The 17347-nt window shown below is 40.4% G+C and overlaps 1 protein-coding gene across 9 annotated transcripts in view; it reads right to left on the reverse strand.

Moving 5' to 3' along the window:
• The window catches only part of LOC133412675 (ryanodine receptor 3-like), a 113677-nt gene continuing 96330 nt past the window's right edge, over window positions 1–17347 (reverse strand). For 5 of the 9 annotated variants that reach the window (XM_061696219.1, XM_061696218.1, XM_061696213.1 and 2 more), the window contains 28 exons: window positions 17201–17252; window positions 17074–17130; window positions 16892–16991; window positions 16734–16813; window positions 16584–16660; window positions 16425–16498; window positions 15027–15044; window positions 14385–14465; window positions 14207–14295; window positions 13959–14087; window positions 13752–13856; window positions 12694–12775; window positions 11220–12538; window positions 10030–10088; window positions 9773–9941; window positions 9604–9690; window positions 9325–9522; window positions 6271–6401; window positions 6139–6181; window positions 4566–4693; window positions 4440–4500; window positions 4218–4364; window positions 3254–3388; window positions 3030–3186; window positions 2092–2156; window positions 1897–1997; window positions 1182–1233; window positions 1–896 (listed from right to left, as the gene is read on the reverse strand). In XM_061696219.1, the coding sequence (XP_061552203.1) occupies window positions 801–896; window positions 1182–1233; window positions 1897–1997; window positions 2092–2156; window positions 3030–3186; window positions 3254–3388; window positions 4218–4364; window positions 4440–4500; window positions 4566–4693; window positions 6139–6181; window positions 6271–6401; window positions 9325–9522; window positions 9604–9690; window positions 9773–9941; window positions 10030–10088; window positions 11220–12538; window positions 12694–12775; window positions 13752–13856; window positions 13959–14087; window positions 14207–14295; window positions 14385–14465; window positions 15027–15044; window positions 16425–16498; window positions 16584–16660; window positions 16734–16813; window positions 16892–16991; window positions 17074–17130; window positions 17201–17252 (3892 nt within the window). In that variant the 3' untranslated portion in view covers window positions 1–800. Of the gene's footprint in view, window positions 897–1181; window positions 1234–1896; window positions 1998–2091; window positions 2157–3029; window positions 3187–3253; window positions 3389–4217; window positions 4365–4439; window positions 4501–4565; window positions 4694–6138; window positions 6182–6270; window positions 6402–6781; window positions 6855–9324; window positions 9523–9603; window positions 9691–9772; window positions 9942–10029; window positions 10089–11219; window positions 12539–12693; window positions 12776–13751; window positions 13857–13958; window positions 14088–14206; window positions 14296–14384; window positions 14466–15026; window positions 15045–16424; window positions 16499–16583; window positions 16661–16733; window positions 16814–16891; window positions 16992–17073; window positions 17131–17200; window positions 17253–17347 lie in introns of those variants that run through there. The other 4 variants (XM_061696220.1, XM_061696214.1, XM_061696216.1 and 1 more) reach the window with 3 other exon arrangements.

Here is a 17347-nt window from a genome sequence, read left to right on the forward strand (position 1 = left end):
ACAAGTTTATTTTAGTCCCATCAAAAGAAATGCACAAATCTGCAAAGCTACAACATATAAACGGCCATACGATAGCAATTCCACGTTTGCTGTGCCAAGTCAACTCAGATGTCATTTATACAACATGTAACATTTGCATGTATGCTGCATTCAGCAAAACAAATGAATCCCATTTTCTTCTCTTCTGTCAAATGAAAAAAAGTCTATCTGTAATCTACTTACAATAAGAAAAGACAGCACAAGGGTTTGCATAGCTTCTTTCTAATGTAGACTTGGTACTACAGTATAAGGCACTTCATGGAAAACAATTTTAAAAAATTATATTTTACATAATACTGTTTGCCTCTACACTTCATTTTCAAGGGACCACAACAAATGCACTTGACACTTCTTTTGGCATAAAGTCTCAACATTCTCTAAATAATTATGTTGGATTCTTGTGCATAATTTGACTGACAAATTGTCTCATAACCCACGCACACAAACACACACACACACACACACACACACACACACACACACACAAGAGTTTCTCAAGAAGACAACAAAACATTGTGCAATGATTGGGGAGGGGTTATGCAGAGTAAAAGGCAATGCTGTCAAAAGGGCCCCCCAAAACCAAAACCTGACAAAGTAAATTAGAGGCTGACATCCAAAGTGAAGGTTATTGAGGGCATCACTTTTTGTTGCTAGATTAAAAATGTCATTTGGGTCGCCTTCCCTTCAAGAGTGGATGGGTTAATGGGAGAAGATCAGAGCAGCAGCACCCCCTGGATGGAGGTAAGGAGGATGCATCGCCTCTATCCCAGCTGATCTTCGTACTGCTTGCGGAAGCAGTCTCCGGCTGGGAAGAAATCCCAACAGCGCTCCTGGTACATCTTCCACACATACGACTCCTGAGCCACACACACAAATAACTTTATGGTAACAATGTGTAACTCACATGCAAAGCGCTTAGCTTTTATTTTATTATTTATTATTAATTTGCATGATATCTGGAGATCGTTATATGTTACGTCTTAATAAACAATAGAATAATTTTCAGTAATTAAACACAAAAATTCTTATTTATTTGAAGTTTAGTCCAAGCGAAGTGATCTAGGATTAACTGGACGGAATTGGAAATTCTAGTCACACTGTTTTTGAGTCAATGTAATTTAATTGTACACAGTATACTGCACCTGGCCAGTGTGCTCAGTCTCGTCCTTGTTGATGAGGTACATCAGGAAAAACCTTGTGGGGAAAAAAAAAGTAGAATCAATGAAAAAGCCAAAACAACACTGAAGAAACAAACATAAAACAAAGTTCAGAAATGTGTGTTAGTAGCAAAATAATTGATGCCCCCCTGAAAAAGTTTGTAACTGCTTATAGATGCCACAATACGGTTGCAAAGCACCACTTTAATCTAAAAGAAACACCTCAACATAGTTCATTGGCACCAAAATGCCACAAGATGACAGCAAAACACTACTTTTGTTAAAATGAAGGTTGTCAATTCACTTCAACATAGTTCCTTGGCACCAAAGTGATACTTGTATTGCTTTGGCCTGAGCAGGAAAAAAAGCAAATCGGTGAGTTTTCCAACAAATAAGAGTGTTCAGTAGGTTTGAGGTGAAGAATGTTGGCATGCCACTGGATTGTTTCTACTAATCAGGTGATGATTTATTATTAAAAAGGGAAATAGGCAAACTTTCCAACGGTATGACATTCACTGGCAAAAAAAGAAGCATTGTTACAACAGAGAAGTCGACCAAACCCAAATGACTGCATGTTTCTTTGCTTTTAAAATGCGGGGTGGGCAGCGGCGTGGGGGCCGTGAGTGACTTTGGTCCTGCTATCGTTACAAAGAACTGAAGACACAATGCAGTGTCGAATTCTTACAAGTGGAATACTCACAGGTAGTTGGCCAAATTGTGCTCTTGCAAAGTGTGAGTCTCAAAGCCGTGCGGCGTTGTGTCAAAGTAGTCATTTCCGATACCACAAATGAAACATTTTGTCTTGAGGAGAGGAAAGGAAAAAATGATGAGGAGGAGGAAGAAGAAAAGGTGTTGGTCCCGCGCACTCATTGTTTGTCTGAATATTTTCTCTCACCTCCATGTCCTCTTTGACTTGTTCCTGCTGGTCTCTGAGCTCTCCAAAAGCATCAATGATTAAACCTGCAACCATCAACACATTGTACCTTCCTGGATACCTGGACTGAGGTGTTAAAGGCTCCAATGTGTCTGTTCCTAAGTGGTGGCAAGTCAGGGCCAGCAAGGCTTATGCCCTAAACACTATCAGAAGCACAGACCTACATTTACAGCCTCAATTCTAATGAAACGGTATTAACTTGATCCTACCGGTCTCTGTATTTCGTAGCATTTCTCTTGGCTGCACTCTGTCCATTATGCAATGGTGGTATGTGGGGGTTAGATTTATTTATTTTTTGGTCCCATCAGATTTCAGCCTCTATGTGCTGCCATGTCAACCTCATCTGCCCATGGCCTTCAAAATCAATGGTGCTATCTGATGTAATTTAATCTATATCAGCTAGCAGCCTTTAACCTAACATTTCAAATCCATCCTGCTAAGGCCAGCGAGCTGGACCTCGATGACCTCAACATTTTTCTGTCCTCTGATTGGTTGCGATCTGAACACATTAATAGATTTAAAAATCAGCATCCATGGTGAGTATGAGTTATTTCATTTATGTTTCTGTTTTTGTCATGTTATATTTGGTTAATATTTTGTTCTGAAACTGCTCTGGATGATGCGTTTTATTTTATTTTTTATATAGTATTGATGGTTTCTATACTTCTGATGTAATCATGGTGGCAATAAGAGGTGGATTGGGTCCGGTTAGTCTCCACCGAAGACCCAGGTACCAAATTAACCGCCCCTTAAACCGCCCTTGTTTGTTAATACACGTAAAGTTAGCTTACAAAGGGTGGTGGAGAAAAACATGCACAGTACCAGTGAAAGGTTTGGACACCTCCTCGTTTAGTAGCATGAACAAGAGTACAGTGCACAGTCACAATAATGGGTCTCACCCTGGATGATGGCCAGGAGGATGACAATGACGAAGAAGAAGAAGGTGATGTCAAAAAGGATGCGGTACAGCTCGTAGGGGTCACCAGCCGGATCTTCTATTTCATCGCCGATGCCTCCCCCCGCTCTCACACCGACATACATGTGGAATAAGTAGCACTGCGGAGGAAAGATGACACTTACAACAGGCATTCGACTCATAGGAGTATTCGAGTCTTTCTCTTACCGTCATCATGTCATCACACTTCATGTCTGGCTCGTCGTCATCTTCACTCTTGTTGTAGAACTTCCTGAAGAAGTTAAAGGCCACCACAGTGTAGAGGTAGACCACGACGGCCAGGAGGCCCACTGTCAACACCAGCTGCACACACACGCACACAAACACACACACACACGCACACGCACACACACACACACACACATTACACGCTGGAATGGTCGTTAGTCAATCTCATGACACAGATTATAGACAAGACAACCATTCACACTCACATTTACACCTATGGACAATTTAATGTCTTCGATGAGCTTAACATGGATTGTTTTGGAACATGGGAGGAAGTAGGACCACCAGGAGACAACCCACACAAGCACAGGGAGACGATGCAAACTCCATACAGGAATGCCGGAGCCGAGATTAAAACCCTGGAACCTCAGAACTATGAGGCAGGAATGCTAACCGCTAGCACAACGTGCTGCACGCCATTTACAGCCTCTAAGTGGACATTTTAAAACTCTTGCAGTTTATCAAGGATCATGGAAGATGTTGACTTCATTTCTGCACAAACACCAGTGCCTTACAAGATGACACAGTACAGTTACAGGTACATTGTGCCTTAATGTTTATACATCTTATGAAACAAGAATGAAATAAATGACCCATTTGGGGGTTACTCATAACTGAGTTTAATCAACAGAGCAGCTGGAAAAAAACCTGTCATCCTTCAACTTATTTCATCATTATTGTGTGATGTTTTTAGAATGTGGCAGCAAGCCGGAAATACAATTTTCCTGAAAATACACACATTAATGTTGGCATAAAAACATTCATCCAAAATAGCTTTTATAATGGGCAAACTGTTGCTGTACAGTAGCTATGTGCTTTTTGGTTATATTTCTGAATTGCACATTATAAATTCTGATCAGATTGTGAGGGTATACCACAAAGTCTCCTGCATGAGGCACCTCACCTGTTTGCCGTTATGAGTGACAGAGGACAAAATGGTGCGGAGCGTCTTGAATCCCATGGCAATGTCCAATAGATGTGCAGCAAAGAAGAAGTTGTTGTAGTGGCCCAGAATGGACATGGTCGTGTACCACACAAGGTACAAGAATGACTGGTATGGAAAGACATTTGAAGTTAATTGCATTTTCTTTTTCATGTATTCATCCATCCAACCATCCACACTTACATTGTCTGTAAAGACCACCCCCATTTTCCAGATATGGTACATTGTATCAATTGAGCTCAACCTGTCAAAAGAAAAACAGTCAACAAAATGTTTCAATTTGATGCTTCCTTATCTGTCATCTCTCACCAGGACACCAATGAGGCCTCCTTGGTGACAGCTTCCTCCGTAGGATTAAAATCCAGAGCACTTTTGTCCAAGCCCAGCAGCTCTGCAATCCTCTCAGCTCCATACAGATCACCATATTTCTTGATCACCTACAGGGAAAACAGGGATACAGGAGTGAGTCTCAGCAATAGATCAGCTTTCACAATGTTTGGTATCAGTCGGTGTTGGATTTATCTTGCCCAACATTATAAAAAATAGACACAAAAGGAATGAAGACGCTGGTTTCTTTTTCTCATGAGGAGGGCGCATGGGAGATTGTTCAGATTACAGGCTCTCAACACGCTCTAAACAATCTCTCCCGTCGCTCCTGCATTTATTTGAAAATAGGGAGGTTTCTAAGTTTACAAGACATAACGTACTAAGCTACAAGACACAACACACTAAGGGTAGGGTTTCAAGGTGAAAACATGGCACCAACACCTTGCCCAACAGTCGGTGTGAAAACTTCCATCCATCTATTTTCTATACTGATTGCCCACATTAGAGTAAAAGGTGAGCTGGAGTCTATCCCAGTTGACTCATGGCAACAGGAAGGGTACACCGTGGACTGGACACCAGTCAGTCATACAGACGAACAACCATTCACACCAAAGACAATTACAGTCTTAAATGAACCGTGAATCTTGAATGAAGGTTTTTGGAATGTGGGAGGAAAACAGTGTGCCAGAGAAGACCAACACAAGTAGAGATTCGAAACCCAGAATCACTCAACTGTCAGGCAGCTGTGCTAACAACAAAAACATTGTGCTGCTGTGTAAAAACTTGGATTGCGTTCAATGTTTTGTACAGTTTTGTATAATCTAGCATTATTGGGAAACAAAAGAGATATTACTTTTGTACAGGAGGGAGAAAATGCTGAAACTGAGGGCTCTATTTTCATGACTGGCGTAAGAGCCAGCCCTGCGTTTGGCATAACTCTGCGAGGACGCGGGGTTAGACCCAATGTTGGTGATTTTGTGAACAGGCGTAGCCAGCACATTTAAAACTAGGATGTCTGCGCTGGTGTGGGCCTCATCACAGGCGACTTCAATCCTGTCCAATCGAAGCGGCTCCTTTTATTCCCTTTAAATGCAGTGCGTGAGTGGCGTACTGTGCCAAAACGTAAGCATGGCGCCAGTCGGTGTAGATATAGATAAACTAATACTCTAATCTAATAAATGTGACACCAGAAGCTCACTCTGCTAAGCGCATCTCCGAGGGCGCAACCTCGCTACACCAATACGGCCAAGTTGGCGCGGACCAGTCTGCCAAACGGGCAAACACACGCAGCATGTCTTACACTTGCATAAAAATCAAGATGTGCCAGTTTTTACGCTGAAGTGAAGCTCCACCGTCTACAAACGAGCCCTGAGATTCTCTCCACTTCGGTTGTTTGCCATAAGTAATCATGGTAACATACATTAATTACATACTTACAGTTCTCTCAACAAATCAATGTTTTTCTGATCTAAACAAATTTCTTAACGACTTCGATACGGCCACCCCAAATGCACAATATTTTGTTTTGAGGGTACAAAATACTTGCATGGCTTACCTTTCGTTTGACAAATTTATCCCAGTAATTGTTGGGGAAGGACCTGACAAAAAAGCATGAAAACAAAATTTGATTAGGTACACTCTTAGCAAAGATAACGCAATGATCGGAAAAAATGTGACTCAGACTTACGGCGTATTAATGACCAGCCGGTCCCATTGTCCTTTAATGTCATCATCTGACGGCTGCTCTGTGATGTAAAGTCCAGCAAACTCCAACTTCCTGGCTATCTCCTTCTCACGCTTGAACACCACCAGAGGAACCTTACAAATCCAGGAATACGTTTATTTTCCCTTTGTGGTGTTCTAGTCATCTCCATTATAGATTGTTTCATTTGGAAAGTACACTATAGGGACAAAAGTACAGTGGAACCTTGAAAGCCGTAATTTCAGGGGGGGAAATCTGATCCACAGTCGCACAAAATGTTTGATTTTTAACCAATGCCTGCACAAGAAGTTACCAAACAAGACCTCAGCATACCTTACAAACCTCAGTTAAGCAAGTGTCAAAGAATGTTTTTTTTTTTTGCTTCTTTACGTGCCTTGTTTTCAGCACTTATTTCAAAAGAAGGACCATTCTCAACAAGAACATGACAGAAGAAAGGACAGATACACTTGAAGATATGTGAACTAAGTTAACTCACATTCAAATCTGTTAGCTTCACCGATCATGTCATCACTCTATCAAAGGAAAGGCCACTGCCTTGTGAGGTGCATCTGTGACACAAATCACCTTCACATCATGCCTTCATCATCCATCATTAAAGTTTATTCTCTTGTGTCTTAATACTCACAATGGTTAACTTATTTTTACATTTGTATAACATATTTTCTATAGCGCTTGCCTATGAGGAGAGATTTGTCTCAAAAAATTATTTACACAAATATATCCGCGATTTACACGTTTTTAAGATCAATAAATATATCCGCAATTTACACATTTTTCAGAACCACAAATATATCCACAATTTCTACGTGTTTCTCAGATGCACAAATATCTTCGTGATTTACACGTTTTTCAGATGCACAAAAATGTCCGCAATTTACACAATTTACTGTTTTTCAGTTCCACAAATACAGAATATCCGCGATATACACGTGGATTTCAGATCCACAATCATATCCGTGATTTACACGTTTTTCAAATCCACAAATATATCTGCGATTTACACGTGTTTTTAATGTTTGGTTTGCATTTATCATGACTTATCATTTGTAAATATACAATTCTGCTTGTGAATTGTTGACGGTGCGTTTGTGGATCAGCGGGCCCGCGCATTTATGTTTGAGACAAACGTAACGCAGTTTTCAAGATATTCACGCGCACACAAGTTGAGAATATTCACACATGTGGGAAGGTCGGTCCCTCCGCTAGGCAGGCAGTGTTGCTGTCTCTGTTGAGAGCATAGACTATAAAATAGATGATTAAGAACTAGCCACAGTTATTATTTAAACACTGTAATAATGACATGTTTTTTGTATTTTGCTGACAGATAAGGAAGGTGATTTCTTTTTATTTTACTTACTAATGACGGGGCTGCCGATTATCCACCTTGTTCAGCCATGGTCGGGATACTGGTGATTTCAGCGGGGTCGGACCATAGACTGTTGGATTCCGATAAAAATGACTTGCAGTCAAGTCATCAACGGAGGATATAGAATATTTTTTAGACAAATCTCTCCCCATACTTGTCCTCATTAAGGTTGTAAGTGAGCTGGAGCCAATCCAGCTGACTTTGGGCAAAGGGCAGCGTACACTCTGGACCGATCTCCAGCCAATCGCAGGGCACACTCAAATTCATAACTATGGACAATTTAGAGTGTTCAATTAACTTAGCATTCACATTTTTGGACTGTAGGAGGAAGCTGAAATACCTTGAAAAAAATCCACTGAGAGACCATGCAAACTCCACAGAGGAAGGCAACCCAGAGCCTCAGAATTGTAGATCAGACGTGTTAAAGACTATTCCACCGTGTTGCCTGACACTGGTAGCAATTATTTCTAGGTTAATTATTTCATATGGGATTTTTTTTTTTTTTTTTCAAAATCTGAACAAATTGGAGGTCAACTTGTGTGTTCAACCAGCGTATTGGGCAGACATTTGGAATTCAGGAATGCAAAAAGCCAAACAGGTCCTTTTAAAGCAGTGATTCCCAACCATCCATTGGTCCATAGTGTGCCATGAGCACTCTTCAGGTGTGCTTTGGGAAATTTTCAAATTTTATTTAATTGCTCCAAAAATATGATATTTACAATAAATAATGTATCTTTTTTCATCTATTTATGCTAGTGAGGCATCGTGACAGACAGAACTGTCATGATCTGTGCCCTGCAGTTCCCTTTTTGGAGCTTGGGTGGCGCTTTGTGACTCTCCCCCCTCTCTCTCTCTCGCTTTCTCTCTCTCTCTCTCTCTCTCTCTCTCTCTCTCTCTCTCTCTCTCTCTCCACAGCAATCAACACCACCTTGGCCGCGCACCTGTTATCAATCAGCACTCATCACAACCTGCATATAAGCCTGCCAGATTCAGAAATCTAGTTCCAGAGTATTAACGCTCGTTCGTGGTACGTAGGCCTTCTCTCATGATTCCTTCTTGTGCGTTCAAATGGATTCCTTGGCTACCTGCAATTGCATTAGTCCTCCTTTGTCCTCCTCTGTCCCCAGTGCTCCTTCCGTGTTTCCCGCTTCGCTGCCTGCTCCAACCATGCCGTCAAACTCTTTCACCTGCCCACGCTCACACCCCCGCTTTCCGCACCTTCTCTGTTCCAACAGATCACCATCACTCCTCGGATATCCTAGCCCCCTGAGCTGCTAATTATTAAACCATTCTCCTCTACTTCTTCCGCCTCCGCCTGCTTTTGGGTCCAGTCCTTTTTCATACGATAACCAATCGTGTCAAGAACAAACAAATGTTCTTCTATTAGATGGCAGGAAGTACATACAATAATTGCTGTGTATCTACTTTTTGTGACATTTTTGTTTGTTGGTGTGCCCTGAGATTTTTCAATTGTAAAATATGTGACTCGGCTCCATAAAGGATGGAAATCACTGTTTTAAAGCGTTCATAGAATTCAACATCCCTAACCCTAACCCTAATTTGAATATGGGGGCCCAATGCTTTTGTCCATATAGTGAACAGGATTTATGTTTGTAAAGTATATTATGTTCATTAGGAATGTATGTGTGTACCTTCAGGTAGTAGTATCCCACTACACACAAAAAAGATATAATAGTGTGCAGTATTGCCAGACAGCGAAGTGTTGGTGCCATGTAACCTGTACTCTCTTGTAGGATAAAATATTCAAGAGAGCCGTCTTCTTCCTCCTCCTCCCCAGTTCTCCCTCGACCATTCCAAGGGTCCTCATCATCAGAGTTATCACCAGTAACCTTATAACATTAAAGAATTTGAATATATTTGTTTGACTTTATTTTTACCGACACTTTCATGACGTACAGTATTTAACTCACTTTATAAAAGAGAAGAATGAAGTTGATTGCAAATGCAACAAAGAGTGCCAAAAATCGCAGGTTGTAGAAGTTTCTGGCTAGGTAGTTCTATAAAATACATGAAGTAAAAAATATTCATCAAATACTCGTCAGCCATTTATTGGATCTGTTAAATGAAAGATAATCTGACCAGCATCTTGGTCTGGTAGATTTCCAAACCAGCAAAGAAGCTGGCTGTGAAGGCCTCGGGTGGTTCTTTCTTCAGACCGAGTCGCTTCTTGGGGACTTTCCTCTCCAATGATGGCTCAGGAGGGGCTTCATCTTTGGCCTTGTTGTGGTCCTTCTCGCCATCATCAGAGCTACACCAAGAAACATTCTGTTAGAGAAGCGTGTGGCAGGAGACCACTTATTAATACATCTACAAAATACAGTACACAAAATACTCACTCTGCTTTCTCTGAATCCGATTTGTAGTCTCCATTTGATGTCCGCTTCTTTGCAGCCATCTAAAAAACAGATTAATAGCTACTTATATTAACTTGCAGGTGAAGACGTCATTGCACTCATTTTACAGAGCCAACCTTGACTGTTAGACTGTATATTGTATTGAACATTTAAATCGAGAACCCATTTAAATATTAAATATTGTCACCCCTCTCATTGTAACTATGAGGCTTAATTTTTTTTGTAAGGTGAGTATATAAACAGGATGAAGATGCATCCATCCATCTATCCATTCATCCAACTCTGTAGCTGCATTATTTGCCTTCTTAATATTATTGTTTTATTAAGAAGGTAAATAACAGAAGCTACACACCAGATTTAACCAAAATATGTTTACATTTTTAATATGTACGTTACAAAGGGTAACAAGCAAAAAATGACAAAAAGTAGTTAAGCAAAAATCATTAACATGCCCTTAACACCATGTAAAGGGTTAACATTCAGTCCAAATGCATACCTCACCAATTAGTTCCATATAAAAGCATCACACATGCACTTACAAAATGAAGCGCAATGTAAGCTTCAAGGTTGAATATGACAAAAGTGCAACAATTCAGAGTTCAACCCAAATTGGAAAAACATATTATACCTATTATACCTCAAAAGTCAGACATAAATTAAGTTCAAACGATCCTCATGTGTAGAATCCCGTAAGAAATAAACAAATCTCTATTTGAGCTCACTGAGCATTAATGACCAAAGGATTAGCACTGCATGTGTTGAATTTAGTTTTCTGTAGCTTTTTTTAAAGACATAAAACACTTTTAATTCCAGCAAAACCGATGCCACTAAATGACAGTCTCACTTCGCAAACACCTTCCTATGTCTTTCAGGCATCTTCAAAGGGTGAGTAGTTTTCATTTATTTTAGGTTTGTTAAACAGTGGTTGACACCTGTTTACAGTTACATGAGAGGAATGTTCAAAATGTTTCTGAAAACATTGACTGTACAGCTAACGGAAGTTGATGGCAACAGTTTTCCATTTTCTATATTATTTAACTCAGAGTAGATTGGTAACAGTTTGCATTACACATAATGAACAAAATGAAATTAACAAAACCTAGAAGTCAACCAGCATTACGGAACATATTGTGTCCGACCTTGGAGGTTCCAGTGTATTAGACAGCACTAACCTGAGCCTTCTTCTGCTTGACAGCAGTGGCTATGGATGGAGCATCGCCTCCCACAACCACCTCAGACACATCCCCCAATCCAGGCTCTGCTCCATGTTTGCCCTCCTTCTTAGGTGGGACGTTGAGCAGCTCGGCCATCAGGTCGGTCTCGGCTGCTTCCCCCTGAGCCATGTGACCCAGCTCGGTCAATGTTGACGCCTCATGCGCCTCCATCTTCTCCGTCTCCAGCACATCCCCGTGGATCCCGAACTGAGTGGGATCTGGCATGTTCCCCAGGATGTCTGTGACCTTCATATTCTTTGCCCCTTCAACAAGGCCACCCCCAAACATGGTCGTCCACAAAATATGGAAGAAACCCCATACCAAGCTGTAAACAAAATGGAGGAGACCTGTGATGATCATCCAGAAGAAAGCAAAGAAGCCTTGCACCGTTTCCCTCACGCTCATCTTCCGGAATTTTCTGTACTGTTGTTTCATGCTCTTGAGAGTGAGCAGCTGGCGGAAGTGGCAGATGTTTTTCCTCATGGAGATACAAGCAAAGGTAAAGGCAGATGAAGACTCCAAGATCACACTCTCCTCCTCTTCCTCCTCCTGGTTCTCGGCCACGCTCTGGTTGACATCTTCGTCATCTTCCTCCTGACGTTCGACTGGGTCCGGCTCTGAAATCTGAGATGCTAGTTGCATCTCGAAAATGGTATCCTCGCAGAAGTTTACAAACAGTTCCATTTTCTCGCTCTCCCCGCCTTCATTGACCACATCAAAGATGAACTGTCGCTTAGACTCCTTCACCTGAGGTTTCTCCCATTGAGTTCGACTCGACTCGCTGATATCAAAGTAGACTCGTTCGATGCGCTTGGCTCCACCCATGATCTCAATACGACCCAAGTAGGGTTCAAAGTAGCTGAGGACACTCTCGGCCAGGTCCAGGAACGTCGAAAGGCGAGCATCATGTGGCATGTGTTCTGAGAGGTTGGTTAGCAGAACAGCCACGTTAAAGCCAATGTCCTTAGCAGGCTCATGGAACCTCTCCACGAACTGCACATAGTTGAACATGTCGTTTTCATCCGCCTCGGCACAAGACAGAAGAAACTCGATCTCCGACTGGGAATACTGCTTCTGGTTCTCCATGGACTTCTGGAAATCCTTCTTGGAGATGAAACCTTTGCTTTCGGCATCATAGATCTTGAAGCTGTCTGAGGTGGTCAGGTCCTTCAACTTGAGGAACATGTCAAAGAACTTGAGGATCATTTCCACATTGCTGGACGATTCCACCAAGGTGTCAACCATTTGTTTACCAATGGTCCCATTGACAACATTTCCTGCAAAGAGAAATGGAAATCTGTCACATCAAAAATATTTCATTACAATATTGCAGATTACATTGCAGCATTGTTCTGTCAATGCAAACACTTTTTTATCCATCATAAATGTTCTTACAAATACATGCTGCTATGACAGAGCTTATGGACTTCACCTTCGAGAAGAGAGAGCATCATAACGATCATGTCCTTCTGCAGGTCCAGCAGCTCCTTTAATAATTCAATCTGACTGGAGTCCTGTTAGTAGATAAAGGCAGGACTGAGACAGCTGGTGGCCTCCTTTGAACTATGCTGTCCATTGTGTATGGTCTGCTAGTAAACACCTGCTTCGCAAGTCCCAAAGTGTGCTTCTAGGTAACCTCCATCCATCAAAACCAGCGTTAATGTTGTTTTCTGTCTAAAAACAGATGTCTCGCCAGTCCATATCATTTAAGGTCTTTATCAACACTGGATTCAGGACAACTAACATCAAACTGAGGAGCCCTTTCATACGTTAAATGTAAATCCTTCCATCTGTTCTCTGCCTCACTGAGCATCTTTGGTGGGATATTTTTTAAATTTTAAGTAGCCAATATAAGTTTATTTTAGGGAAAATATAGTAAAACAAATCATAGTATGCAAAAAAAATCCAATATATTGCATTGATTAAACTGTTATATTATTAGTACTTACGTATGTACTAATATGCAGTATATTCCAGTTGCAGATGATTCCTTTTGTTAGCACGAATGCTGCTGTACGTATGTCAATGCATTTGTTCTGAGATGATAATGCAGTATGTCTCACTAACATTAAGAGGATTGAGACAGACTGACACAGGCAGGGTACATTCTGGACTGGTCGCGAACAAATGATACTGCAATATTATTTTGTTATTTTTAAATTAACCCCATGTTACAGGTAAAAACAAACAAACAAACAAACAAAACAAGTAAGAGTTGCCATTCGCAAACTTTGAGTTGAGTTTTAGATTAATTTTATTGTAACAAAGTAATTTCTTCTTCATTGGTATACATCTGGTATACTGTACAAGTATACAGTATATATATGTTGTAGCCCAGTGTTCATTTTATTAAGTTTGGGTCTCGGTAAGGAACTGAATTTCCAATTTGGGAGATGAGCTGAAAAATATGGTGCCACCCTGGTTGATTGGAAGTGTATTCTGAGCATAAATCATCAGAAAACTAATGTTTTATAGATCAGGATTTCATACCTGGGATAACTTCATCTGCATATTGGCAAAAACATGCAGGAAGCCCACAACTGCATCCCACAATCTGCTATGAGCCAGACTCTGTTGGTTTCCAATACATGGACCCTAGAGCACACAACACAGATCTCAGTTGATAAATGAACAGATTGCATTCAGACTGTTCAATACTCAACTCCTGTCATGGTGTTGTGTGTTGTGATATTGCACCTGTATGTACTCCGTTAATGAGTTGAAGACCTGCTTAGCAACTGCCAGCGCTTTGGAGAAGTTCCTCTGACCCGCCTCGTCAATAATATCCTTTCCAGAGTAGTACCAGTAGAAATCACTGATGGATTCCTGTCACAGGAAATATGAATGCATATCAGACAGTGGAAAATATAATATAATACAGAATATAATACAGTATGAAACATATATACTGTATTTAAGGAAGTGCTCATAGCAGAAGATCACACCTGAAGCCTGAGCAAGTAGTCCACAGTGCTAATAATGATGTTAACTGTAGTTGTGTTTCCAGTCTGTGTCCTTAGAAAGTTCTGGAAATCTGTAGATAATGAATTCAAACCATTAACCACTTAATATTCCAAAATGACATTACCATGATCACTTATTGGTTTAAATGTATAAAGATACCGTTGTTATGTCCCTCACACAGAAGCTGCAGAAACCTAAAAAGATCCTTCGTGAAATCATCATTCTGAAGCACTTTGGAACCTACAGAGGCAAGAAACCAAATTAACCGTTTGCTTCAGTGGTAAAGCAGTCAGAGAACATTCCCATTTATTAAGACACACAATAGTGGTAGGATTGCTTTTCCACTATATATAAAGCTGCTTGCTGGTTGGAAAATTGCATATACAACAAAAACATAATAATGGTAATAAAACTGAGCATTGCTATTTAAACACCAGCAAAACCGTATCGGTTCTTGGAAACAAAGCAAAGATTTGACTCTTAATATATACTGGTTAGTATAATCCAAATGAAGGCAAATCAAAACAACTGGCAAGCACTACCTTCTTGTGAAAGAAGAAGGAATTTGGGTCATCAGACCACAGACTGAACAATATATTGCATTGATCTACCAGATGTTAAAATGTGCATGCATGCGTTCCTTCAGCCCGGGTTAATAAAGAGGAAGGTGCTTGTAATGCATTCAGGGTGCAAAGAGAAGAAAGGATCAGAGGGGCATGAATAAAGGAGTCAAACAGGGGGAGTAATCAAGATGTCAGCATTGCATGTAAGAGTAGAGTAGAATCTAAACCGTGTATTTACCCCGCTCACTCACGTTGACTGCGACCGATGACATAAAAATGATCATAGGAACAAACAAAAAGCAGACATAAGCAAAGGAGGACATTGATATTCAATCACATCCACAGGAGACAATGATTGTACTCCCGATATAACTATATACATACAGTGATTTGCAACATAAGCTTGTAATTGAAGTTTTTAAAAAACATTCTAAACTCTACAGACGGATTAAAACAGTTACCATCACTTATGCCTGAGTTTATGAAATTGAAACGAGCTGCAATATGCATCATGGAACATTTTTTTATGTACAGTATATACAACTTTAGGTAAACTTGCGCAATCTAATGGGGTCCAATGCAAGACCTGTATTGATTCTCTAAACCTAAAGTAATAAGATACATTGTTAACAATTGTGCTTGTGGTTTGTAGGTGGGTAGAACTGCACCATACTGAGCTGTTTAGGTGAAATATTATGCCCCCAAGTATGTAGTTTACAAAAACCAAATGCAACATTAGAAATTATTCTCATTTGATTGCGCAAATGTACCTAATGAAGTAATCAATGACTCTACTGTATGCAAACCTGCAGTCAAATGATTCATTCCTTTTAAAACTTTATATTTTTACTTGATAAGACAAAGTAAAAAGTTAATTGGTTGACCGCAGAAAGAAAGGACTTGGACATACAGTAACACAGGTTCATTCGCCTGTGTGATGACAACATCAACATGAAACAAAACCATGATATGAAAATGGAACTATGCAACCACAAAAGAGCAAAAAAGTCTGTAGGTCCGGAGTGTCCAGTGATGTGGCCAGAAACGCGAGGGAACGAGAACTCAACGAGCCTGACAACAACGTTACATCACAGCAAGATGCCTGAATGTAGTCCAAAATTCAGCCTTTAAAAAGATTCATACTCAGAAAGTGTATTCAAACTATATAGTTGTTAATAACATTGTTGAATTTATATGTATATGACATATTTCTCAATGGATGTCCTCTCTGCCAGTGCTAATCAAAACTGAGCATCATTATCTTTTTCTTTTTTTTTTACATCTCATTAGATTGGGCAATTGTGCCAATTGAAGTGGCCAATCATCATGTGTGTACCTGAAAAGAGCGAATATTGAAGAGTTTGAATGTCCTTGCGTTTTATGTATGAATGTATGTATGTATGTCTGTACTGTATGGATGTTGCTCTCTGTCCAACTGATATCAGGATTGTGAAAACACTAGGGGGCAGGAAAACGCTGTTAAAAATGTAGTTAGCTTGACCAAAAACATGTACAACTCAATAGGTTCTTGGAAGTTAAGTAAGGACTGTTTACTTTTACCTGAAAATGTCAACATAATAATTTGGGTGCTATAAACAGTATGTAAAATAATGTTGGTGCTGATTAACTCTCTTACTTGATCCCTCTTCTGTAACCATCCCAAGACCTTCTGCTTTGTTTTGCCTCTCAAAAGCATTGAGGTCCAGCACACTGAGAAGGAAAGATGAACCATTACTGGCTCACATTAATGTAAGTTCATATGGCTAATTTGAAAAAGAGCGGGAAACCTCATTACCTGCAAGACATCATTAGTCCAGATAAGCTTTTGAAGAAGCCGACATCTCGCTTCTCTTTCAGGTAGTCCAACATTTTCTGCACAAAAGAAGAAAGTTAACTAGGTTGATGCAGTTCATTTAATCGTATCTGCTTGGGGAGCAACCATAACCTGCTGGACCAGAATGTTTCCCCCATTGAGAATCGAGATGCCCAGTTTCAGGGTGAAGGTCACCATGGCATCCAGTCGACCTAATGACCAAAGAATGTAAATCATACTATATAGCAAATGTGGTGAGTGCATGAGGGTGGACAGGTAAGATGTTTTACCTTTACTAGCACCAATCATCTGGAGCAGCATTTCTGCAGCCCCACGGTCATGCAGTCGGGCCTGCTGGTACAACATCTTTTGTTTCTCCATTTCCTTCTCCTGTAGACAAGACACACATCATGCAACATACTGTGTGGGAGAGAGAAAAAAGAAATACTTTCTCTGTTTGCTTCAATCATACCTCAAATGTTTTCTCTTTCTCTTCCTCATCATTCTCCTCTTCACCTTCAGCACAACTCTGTGAGGGAAATGTGATGTAAAAACGGCACTTTTTGACATTAGTCAAAGTCAGTAAGTCAATAATGTACCTTTGCCATCATATCTGCATATGCGATATATAACGGATCATCTTCCACGGAGCTGAAACAACAATAAGACAAATATTGCATGGTTAAAGGATGCACAGCCTCATATCACGTGGCATCCGTGTGTGCGTGTATGTGAATGTGTGTGTT

The sequence above is a fragment of the Phycodurus eques genome, chromosome 14 (assembly GCF_024500275.1).
Source record: "Phycodurus eques isolate BA_2022a chromosome 14, UOR_Pequ_1.1, whole genome shotgun sequence".
NCBI lineage: Eukaryota > Metazoa > Chordata > Actinopteri > Syngnathiformes > Syngnathidae > Phycodurus > Phycodurus eques.